An 11,247-nucleotide genomic window follows, 5' to 3' on the forward strand; every position below is an offset into this window, starting at 1 on the left:
AGGTGATCTTTACACTGAGCAAGGACTTCAATACTGGATTGTTTGTCATCAACATCTGTCTGCACAGCACTCTATGATCCTTTTTCAGAGGAAATGATGGTAAGACAATCTAATTGTGCAGGGTTTGTGTTTGTCTGGGTGTTATTTTATGAGAGTGTTTTACATTGCATTTGTACGTTTTTTTATTTAAAACTTTAAAGCATTGGTTGGTAATAGATGTACAGTACACTGACTAATGCAAAATGCAGATGAACATTGTGTTTGCATAGAATGCATGGCTGTAAACTGGCTTAGATTACATCAGTTTGCAATTTTAATTTATGCAATATGTGACATTTATAACTCTTAGTTGTATTGCCCTGAAGGAAGTGTTCTTGCTTGAAAGAATATTATATATAATATTTTGTTTAAAGAATGTTTTTTTTCCATGTAACTTAAAAGATACAATTGCTACTTAAAACAGCACTGTTGGAAAATGTTATATTTAAGTAACTGATGGTGATGCATTTTGGAAGACCAAGAAATGATACATCAAAGAAATTCCATTAAATTATTTTTCATGAGACTTCAAATATGAGATAAGTCTTTATTTTTTTCTATTACAACCTCTTAATGCACATTTCATCGCAATCTGTATCAGCCAAGGTATAAAAACAATTTTTTCAGGATTTTCTAATGCAATTATCAATTATTATTATTATTATTATTATTACTGTTTCTAAACATAAAGTGTTCAAAAGGAAGCTAAGTGACAATATATGCTTCAGGATATCACATACTTTCATAACCAAGAGCAACATAATACAATCATTTCCCATGTGATTATTATGGTACTACTCCATCCAATAAATGTGATAGACCCTATAGTTACAACAGAAGCTAAAAATGCAAATTGATTAAATTGTTTATTAAAGGATATTTGTGATGTAACAACACACTTCACTCACCACACAATCATGATACTGAGGTCAGGAAACAATTTTTATCTCCACTTCTACAATTTTTTGAAGCCCTGAAAGCTTTAGAATTTTGTATTTTAATTTGTTTTAATGTATTGTTTATTTTTACAGGGGCAGTGCACAATCAAATGTAATTGCACCAGTTAGCTAATAGCTAATTTGCATCTTTTGTCCCTGAAAAATTAGGGGTTTTAGGTTTTAATAGTTTTTTTATTTTTAATTAATTTCTATTTTTTCAACTTCAAGACACTTGATCTAATATATAGTCAGATCAAAAGACTTATTTAAAAAAAACTTTTTACCAACAATTGTAGCTCTATTAAAAATAAACTATACTAATATATTGAAAGTATTGGGGAAGAACACAAATGATTATATTGCTAGTATTCTAGACTCTAACCCATGTGAACATTAAACAACAATTTTAATAACAAAGCAATGCTTATGTGTTTGTGTGTCCATGAATGTGTAGCTTTTGGACTTTTGAAAAAACACAACACAGACTGACAGAAATACTTGTGGAGAGACAGTTGTCTCTCAGATCATGTATTGTGGCAGTCAGCCTCAGGCGGCTCTGAGCTGGCCTGCCCATTATCACTGCACATGACCCTTCTGTGCTGTGGGCGACCTGGCCTGAGAGCCCTGACAAGGCCCCCACGGTCGGTACATATGCCCAACTTGTCACTCATGGACAAGGTCCTGTCAAAGAAAATACATTGCATGCATGACCAACCACAATGCATTTGGGAGATTACAGAATGTATTCAAGTGTAATTTTGTACAGATAACCATTGCACCAATTGGATGAATCCCAATGACTTCAACAATTTCTTAACTTTTTACACGATGAGGTACACAATTATTAGTCTCAACTACATTTTAAATGTTCAAAAAAGTTAAAGCACCAGCTACTGGTAAAAGAAAGTTGCTACTTTTGTATTAGTGCACAAATAAGACGATTAATTTAGGGGTTTTTTATGCTTCAGTGCCTCCTTCAAAATAAAATAAAAAGCCACCTAGGATCATGAAATTGGTTGGCATATGTTATTTGTGAAGACCTACAAAGCTTTTGCATTGTGAGACATTGTTTGCCATGAGACAGGAAGGGAAGAATTTATCAGTTAGACCTGTGTGTTTCTGTCCGTATCACGAGCATTACTGGAGGTTTGTCTGAATACAATATGTACAAATATGTTGATAGTTTTATGTTTAATGTAATGTGAATGATGTTTAGTTGTTGCCTTTTTTATGGCTGCAGCATGGGTGAAGATCCCAAGACAACTTCCTCAATTTGTGAGACAATAAAGTTAATCTTGAGTCCGGGTTTTAATATAATCTGTTAGGCATACTAACGTGGCTAGCCTACAATTTTTTTTAAACATGGCATGTCCTGTAGTCGAGGAGCCTATAGATGAAGAGGTTGCATTATTACTTTGCAGGGAGATATATCTACATTGGGAGGAGTTCATTTAATAAGGATAGGGTAGGCTATAGGTGAGAGGACATTTATGAGTTCCAGCATTATGTTGGGGAATAAGCTAATCAAAATTGAAATAGCCACTGAATGATATTTACTTTAATATTTCAAATAGCCTATGAGCAAAGAAAGGTACCACCATGAGCCTTTTATGCCCAAGCCTTTTGTTTGAACTTTATTCTTTTATTTTTAACTGCCTCCAAGTCTGCTTTTCTCCAGTTGGGTATCAGAGTTTGTTTAGTCTGCTTTCTGAAATAGGGCTTGGGTTGTCTTGTGTTTCAATTTATGTGTTTTAATTTCAGTTTGTACTGATTGTAAGGATGTCCGGGTATCTCTCTAATACTGTGTTTTTATTTTTGTTTGTGTGTGTGTGTGTGTGTGTGTGTGTGTGTGTGTGTGCTTGTGTGTTTGGTGCTGTTGTTGCTGTCAGCTGCTTGTCTCACTACGCCTGAGGTCTTGCCACAGGGAAGACTTCCACCTGTCATCATCACTCAAGGTTATTACTAAAAGCTCTTTAATGAGGCTGATCCTCTGTTCTCCCAAAAAAAACACAGTGTCATTTGTTTAATCACCAGAATCATCAACTTAGAAGACAGAAAACACTTTGTTATGACATGGGGAAAAAACTGCCTAAAGCCATTTAAATACCATCCATTTTACCAGCAGGCTGTGTTCAATGAGTATAATTATTCTTTTATACAACAAATTTAATATTCCATGTAGCTAAAAAGGGTTATCCTAAAGAACATATAATCCACTCTAAAAAGAAACCAGAGTCTGAGGATTCCACCTTACTCTTTCATTAAGTTATGAAACATACTCTTGTTGGTCGTGGCCTTGATCACTATGCAAGATGACATTTCAACATTATTGCTGCAGGTGAGTAATACTGTGACAATTGTGGAGTGAAAAGCTGGGTAAAGATTGATTTTCTCACAATCTGGCTAAAAAAAGACCTATTGCATATCTGAATATCAAAATGTTAATAATTGTGTGTGCATAATATCTGTAGCATGACTGCACTGTGGATAAGATTCAGCAATAAAGGCTGAATTGTCTGCATTGTTTAAAGGGCAGTACAATTGTTTGAGAAAAAGATAGCCCAGATGTAAAATGCAGTAGATAAAGTGGGTTTTTAAGTTTACTACATGTGTGACTGGTTTTGACAGTACTATTTATGCAGCATCAACCCTCCCAGATCTAAATGAGTCTATTAATATTAGGAGAGGAGGGGAGTAAGATATCCCCAGGGTCTGACTGACCCCAAACATAAATAGCATAATGTCATAAATTTTGCAAGCCTACAGTAATTTGTGGCAATGGGAGGGATTTGAGTTGTTGTAAGTTCAAGAGAAAGGGAAATTATTGGTTTAAATGCAAACACCTGACATCAACTAACCCTTTGGCTATTTCTTATAGAGCCTTAGCTGTGCCTTTAATTAAGCTTGTTTGAGTAGCATGCTTAATGAAAGATACAGCACGAGGATGTTACTGCCTATTGGACAACAAGGACGATAATTTCATGTTGTCTCTGCTGAATGCTAGCTTGATGAGCATGTTACAACCTACAGTATAGAACAGTACAGATTTAAATGAAAACATCAGTCAGGCAGTCATTCAGCAGAGTCCTACGCTCAAGCTGTTCTTTCACCTGAAGAAAAAAAACAGTCACAGTCAAATATCCTGATTAGAGGGGTCCTCTATAAGAATATGATACTGCAGGGCTTAAAAACGAAAGGAACTATTGACTGGAGGAGAATGTTTGCAGGACATAGTGGAGCTGCCTTTCTAATATGAATTCTGAGAGAAAGTGTAACTTAAACTCAGTCTGATGTTGTAGACGTCGTTGCTACTCACATGCATAAAACATGTTTTCCAAACAGCTTATACAACACTCATTGTTAGCCTGGATATGCAGATTTAGCTATAATCACAACACCACAGATTTATTAAAAATAGAAAAATGAAATGGAACAGATCAATGTTCTGTCTAATTAATACACAGCCTTTTCATGGTTAATTTCTCATCTTATATTATTAATTTAGGTCAAATGTGAAAATGATTAGTGTAAGTTGGGACCTTTGGGACCAGGAGTTCCTCAAAGTGTTCCTCCCACCACTTAATGATATCCTCAGGTCAGCAGTTCTCCACTCCTGCTGACAACAGCCTGAGTCAAACCCTACTTTCTTCTACTGAGTAATCTGATGGTTTGCCAAAACAACCTTGGGCCAACCAAAAATCCTTCTCCATAGCCTCCCCAAACTCCTCCCACACCGCAACTACCCAAGCCACAACCCTCCGAGCCACCTGATACCTATCTGTCGCATCTGGGGACCCCTGGGCAAGCCAAGCTCAAAGGCTTCCTTCTTCATCTTGATGGCTTTCTTATCAGCTGGTGTCCACCAGTGGGTTCCTAGGTTGCTGCCATGACAGGCACTGATGGCCTTCTGGACACATCTCCAAGCAGTTGCTTCCACAATGGAGGTTTTGAACATGGACCACTCTGTCTCCATGTCCCCAACCTCTCCCAGGATATGCAGGAAAATATTACTGGGGAGAAATCTAGTTTTATAGTTGCAGTTTGTTAATTTAATTGAGAAGAAGGATTTCTCTTTATCTGGAGTCGTAGCTGAAATAAGTGATTGAGAGTGCAGAAACACCACCATAATGTCTAAATGCTGTGAATAAATGTGTGAATCATTGTTTCAATAAGTAATTTAACTGACACTATTATTTTCTCTTTCCTTAGGAACGATTCTTCAGGGCATGATTTCCTTAGCAGCTCTGATGCCTACACAACTGGAGGGGTAAAGGAGTCTATGGGCCATGACTGCACTGCTGCCTAACGTGAGTCTTCCTGGGAGCGCAGCAGTTCTGCTTCAGGCTACAGACGGTCCTTTTAATCTGACTACAAATGGCAAGACAGGACTGGAATCAAGCCATTCGCTGGCCCCTTTCTGTACCCTTTGTTGCTGTGGATTTCTCAATCGCACCTTGGCAGTGGTATTCATGGTCAGCCTGGCATTTGCCATTGTGGTTGGAAATGTGGTCACCGTTACTGTCTTTGTGCAAACCAGGCAGTCCCGTACACCACAGGGATACCTTAAAGGTAAATTAAGTTAACCATTTTACCCCATCGTTGTTGGCAGCAGAAAGTAGTTTGTTACAGAAAAACTAACCTGCAAAGTGTAAATCCTGAAAGTATTCATTCACAGGGAAGGTTTCTTATAGTAGAAATCAATATTGGAAATACATAATACATAAATTAAATGTCTTACCCAAGATTTCAATGGTAATCAATATTGATAAAAAAATATATATAAATTAATCAACCTGCCAAAATCAAAAAACAGGTTTATTTACATAGATCTAAAAAGGTCAGGATAACTTTTAACAGTGTTTGGTTGAAGTGGTCCAAATCTTTTGCTCACTAGATATGAACATAATTGTAATAATCATCCTGTTTTTGGTTTAAATAATTACATAAAAGGGTTTAACTGTTAAAAAATACAGCAAAGATTACAGCAGTTTGTCTTACATTGTTTAAAATTTGAACTGAAGCGGACCCGTGTAAAAGAAAACAGACTAAATGTTTTATTTTTGCTCTCTTCTTTTGGTTCTCTCTTTGACAGTGTCTCTGGCCATAGCAGACATGATGGTCGGCGTCCTTGTGGTTCCTTTCTCTGTCTACACTGAGATCTCTCTGATGGTGACTAGCACTCCTCCCATTTGGTACCAGGGTAGCTTAACTTCCCCAGCCACCTCCTCCTCTCTTGGGGGACTTGTAAGCCCTTGGCAGCCCTGCATGCTGATTGGCCCAGTGTTCGCTGGATGCACCTTTGTCTCCATTAGCACAATCTTCCTCATGACACTGGAGCGAAGTGTTGCCATCCTATGGCCACTTCATAAGGACGCCTTGGTGACCCGCAGGCGAACTCTGCTACTCATACTGCTGTCCTGGGCTGCAAGCTTCTTGCTAGCTTTAGCTCCCCTTATCTTCAGCAGTAATTTCACTTTGGAGTACAATGAGTGCAGTCGCATGTGCAACTATACCCCATTAATGTTTGGAAGTCAGCTACCATCTGATGCCAATATTTTGCTTTTGTTCCCAGTGTTTGACTTCACACTGCTCGGTGGCACATTAGCCATCAATATTATATCTTTCACCAGCATCCGGCAGTATTCCCGAAAACGCAAACTGCTCTCGGAGGGAAGTCTGAGTGACGGAGGGGGAGGAGTGGGAATGGGAGGGGGAGGATGCCCTCACAGGCCTTCCTTTTCAGACATCAAAGCTGCCAAGACAATTGGCATACTTACATTCGCCTTCACAGCATCTTTCACTCCCATCGCAGTATTTGTACTTGGGAACGTGGTGGGATACACTTGGTGTAACTTTTCTTTTTTTGCCTTCTGGATCCTGACAGGAAACAGTTGCTGTAATGTAATTATCTACAGTGTCAGGGACCACCGCTTCAGGAAGGGTGTGACCCTGCTCTTTCAGCGAGACCAGTTGCCCCCACACGGCGAGAAGAACTGAGGGATGCATGAATTAAAAAGGAACAAGCTTCTGTATTGTGACTGTTTTCAGGAAAATTTGTATTTAAAGGACTACTTCTGTATTTTGAGAAATATGCATTTTTTTATTTTCATCATTATTATGCAGTAGATATCGGTTGAGATACTAATATGTAGCAGGAGCCAGGAGGTGGTTAGCATGGGTAAGCATCAAAATGTGAAATGTGGGGAAACAGCTAGCTTTGCTCTGACAAGATCTATCAAAAATTTCCTACCAGCAGTTTAATAGTTATTCACATGTTACAACGTATAAGGAAAAGAAGCATTCTGTCAAAAATAGTTTTGTTTTTTTTCAGAGGTTTTGTGCATTAATATTTCTGTTGCATCTGTGCAATATATGCACTTGGGTTTTAGAACAGATTAAACAAACAAAGTGTTACTTTTGACAGATTTGGTTACCATTGTATACTGCTAAGCAAGGTATTTACCCGTTTCCTATTTCATGCTAAGCAAATTCTGTACTTGCTCATGCTTCTTATTTGATATGGGAGTCGTATCAATGCTCTCATCAACCAATCATCATGCAGAGGGAATAAGTATGAGTCTTCGACTGATACACAATATCTTTTCAATTGAAAATTAACAGTATTAAATAGGTTAAAAACATGAAATAAAAAAATAAAATAATGTTAAAGGACACCATTTCCTTGTTACTGAGAAAACTACATTGAAGCCAATTGTAAATGTTTTTGACCTCCACCAGCATTTGTCTTTGAACAGATAAAACAAACCTACAACCAGAGATAAGCACACATCTGTGAATCCATTAAACGTTAATTATTGCTGTTACATTTCCTATTAATTTTAAAAGCAGAATGTTAATTTGAATTTTGAATTGAGTTGCTTGAATTCACTTTTCAAACTCAAGTCAGCTGCCCTCGTCTGCTCCTGACTTTTTGAAGAGACGAGACTGCTGACCCCGTTGTTATCTTTTTATTCAACTGACACATCTGCATCATATGTAACTCCGGTGTTATGGAGGGGAGAGAAAGAAATTCCTGTTTTTACTCAGGCTCTCATTGGCTGTAGTAGTATAGGAACAGTGAATGGAAGGTCCTGATTGGTCACAAGAAGAATTACAAGAATTGTAAATTTATAGTGATGAATAGCAGAAGTGCTATACACAGGACAGGAATTTGTTTACAAGACAGTGATATGATGAGAAAACACAAATGCAGCTTGACTTAAGGGGAGCTGGTATATGGAAAAATGTTTCTATTATTTGTAGATATTCAACACAGACACGTGTGTTTTTCAGTTTTTCTAAGTCATCATGTCCTCTTAAGAAGTAACATCTATTGACATGTCAAAAAAGCTTTTTTTATTATACCGGTTAACGTTAATTTTAACTTTAGTTAAATATGAACAGCATTAACAGAATAGTTTATATCAAGTTAAAGTCTTTGTTAACGGATTAACAGTTAACTGAGTTACATTCTTGATTAACTGTGCCCACCTCTGCCTATAACTTTTAGTCACATGACAAAACAGTCTTCAGGGTTGCAAACACAGGTATTGAGAGAAAGTTCCACGACAATCATCATCGCTTCTAGTCTCCCTTTCTTCTTCTGGTACCAAACCTCCTTGCCAGACATTTACATAAGAGGGCTTCTACTGGCCTTTTCATAACTTCAGGAGATAAACCTTTTGTATACACTATCAGCAACAAACACAGCATTTTTTTTCTTTTTTTTTAGAAAAAAGAAAGACAAGAGGGGAGAGTGGGGTTAGCATGAACCAGCAGCCTGTGCGTAAAGGACTGTAACCTCTGTTCAAGCCTGCTCTACCAACTGAACTAAACTGGTAACACAATAACAGTTATTTGGTGGGTCTTTCATCATTTCATTTAAAAGGGATGTTGTTGAGTGTGATTTCAAATCTTGCTATTGGCTGTTCTTTGGAAAAATACAGATTACAAGAAATGTTCATGTATTGAAAGAATATCTACTTTTTTATCTTTTGTGATAAAAATCTGCCTCAAATATCAGAAATGCACTTTATCTGTTCCTGTGAGTCATTTTAATTTGACCAAATGTCATTGTTTTATTTCATTTATAAGTGTTATGATACAGTTTATTTAGTTGTCAGCAAATGTGAATGAAAAATGTTCTGTTTATTTATTGAAACAAAATGGACTAAATGAATGGGACAACAGAGATTTAGTATAAAACAACATTATTATTATTCAGACCCTCATACTGTGCCAGCAAACCTTTAAGGGTTTCATCAAATGAAACTAAAAACATATTCACCTCTGTCAGCTTAAAGTCTAGTGTATTGTTTTAAATGTCCAGGTTGTACAATTTGACAATAAAATAATTATTTGATTAGAAGAGATTGAAGACAATATCTCAGCATAAAAACGTTGCATTGTTTATGAACTATTTGTACCTATCAATTAGATGTTTTTTTTAAAAGTGATAACACTTCAAACACACATTAGCTTCCTTATTTATATTAATTTAATACATAAATGTATTCGAAAACAAAATATAATTGTAACATTTTGTCTATTTTACCTTGAAGTGCCCATTAAAGGAATAGTTTGACATTTTGAAACACATAAAAATCATGTTTCAAATACAACATTTCCCCCCCATTTCCTCTCTTGCTTAAAGTTTAGACGAGAGAGTTTATAACACTGTTACAGTATATTAACGTATGACCTCAAAGAAGGCTATTGACTTAGCTCAGCATACATTCTGGCTTTTAGTCTTTGTTTGCATTAAACAAATAAAACATTACCTGTATAATCTGTACCCTTAAAGGTGCTTACAGGTACATTTGTTATTTTCCAGTATTTTCCAGCTAATCAGAACAACATCTCTTATCTCTCTCATCTCATATTTACTATGAAACTTTAAAAGATCTTATAGTCCAGCTTTAAGCAATAGGCTCTATGTAAAATTACCCAAATGTCAAGCTATTTCTTTAAACCAACTCATCAAAAATCTAGTGCATAGCCATGGAAGCATAATCTGTACAAAGTAATCTGAGATGTATTGTACGTTGCTTCAATCACAAACATCAGGGAATAAATCGAAAATAAATGCAGTACGTGAACAATATGTCATGAGAATGTCACTGAATGAATGAGTGATTTTGAGATGTTCAAACCTAGAGAAATGTCTCCTTTTAAGCAAAAAGGTAATTATTTTTCTAGTCTAAAAAATCTCTCAAATGCTGGAAAAGTTTGAAAGCCATAGTATGTTTACTAATCGTTGGTTCTGTGTATTAAAACAAAAGGATGATTAATGTGCTGATACTGAATTACTGTAAAGAATTGTATCGATATTGAGTTATTCAATGGTGCTGATTGCATCAGATCTGGTTAAAAAAATAAATGTTTTTGAGAACATTTTGTTTTTGAGTTTAATCGGTTGACAGTAATGCAATCATCTCACTGCTTTTATGGATGCCCAAATGGTGGTGACAGTTAGTGTAACCAGTTAATGCAGCATTGACTGAAAAAATTGAGTTCTCCACTAGCAGAGTGCATTTAAAGCGAGTAGCCAGGTTTCCGGCCTCACATACATGCCTTGCCTAATTTAAGCAAAGAAGTAAGGATGTAAAGATTAATCGTGAAGCAGTAAAAAATCGATTCAAAGGTGTCAAGGTTCACATCGGTACTCTGAAAAATGAATCGAGTAATATTGTGAATGTCAGCAGCTGTAGAGTAGAGGTGGTTGGTTGTAACATGCAGGCGTTATCATGGCATCTGCGGAGGCCAAACCATACTAACAAGCGGGTTTGCAGACCTGCTCGCCCAAACGAGTGCAAGAGCCAAAGAGATTACAAGGTGCATTGGTGTTTTCACGAAAAAAAATCTAAAGGAATCTTTTTCAGTCATCTCAAAAGTTTTCTACAGTCTCATTTTGTAAAATAAATCGTGACAGAATCATATCATGAACTCAGTACCATGAATCGTATCCTACAAAGAACTGTAAAAAAACAAAAACATTTTTTGTAATTTATGCTGATGGAAACAATATGATTCTAACTCAATGAAGGCGTACACAGCCAAAAACAAAGGTCAAGATTGAAAATCAGTGTTGGATTAAATCAAGAAATAAAAAAATGGCACACAAGCTGCTAGAAAGTCCCTGACACATTTCTCCAGTAGCTTTGAAGTATGATTGGATTTATCTCACCAGGATCAAACTTGTTATGTTATGTAATGTGGAGAAAGATGGCTGGATACCGATAACAAAGGACTATTTGATAGTACAGTATAT

At 36.5% G+C, this 11,247-nt stretch overlaps 1 protein-coding gene across 1 annotated transcript; it reads left to right on the forward strand.

Annotated features, from left to right (window-relative positions):
• Positions 1-5,255: 5,255 nt before the first annotated feature.
• On the forward strand, positions 5,256-10,358 carry LOC109982985 (trace amine-associated receptor 13c-like). Its single transcript, XM_020632480.3, has 2 exons — positions 5,256-5,546; positions 6,070-10,358. The coding sequence occupies exons 1-2, from the start codon at positions 5,264-5,266 to the stop codon at positions 6,972-6,974; spliced, it is 1,188 nt and encodes a 395-aa protein (XP_020488136.1). The 5' UTR covers positions 5,256-5,263; the 3' UTR covers positions 6,975-10,358.
• Positions 10,359-11,247: the final 889 nt, after the last annotated feature.

The sequence above is a fragment of the Labrus bergylta genome, chromosome 3, assembly GCF_963930695.1.
Source record: "Labrus bergylta chromosome 3, fLabBer1.1, whole genome shotgun sequence".
In the NCBI taxonomy this organism is placed as follows: Eukaryota; Metazoa; Chordata; class Actinopteri; order Labriformes; family Labridae; genus Labrus; species Labrus bergylta.

Bases quoted from the DNA above. Each gene is read 5' to 3' on its own strand.
- LOC109982985 (XM_020632480.3), top strand. From the start codon at position 5,264: ATGACTGCACTGCTGCCTAACGTGAGTCTTCCTGGGAGCGCAGCAGTT. The intron at 5,547-6,069 runs GTAAATTAAGTT...TCTCTTTGACAG, and splicing joins ACCACAGGGATACCTTAAAG to TGTCTCTGGCCATAGCAGAC.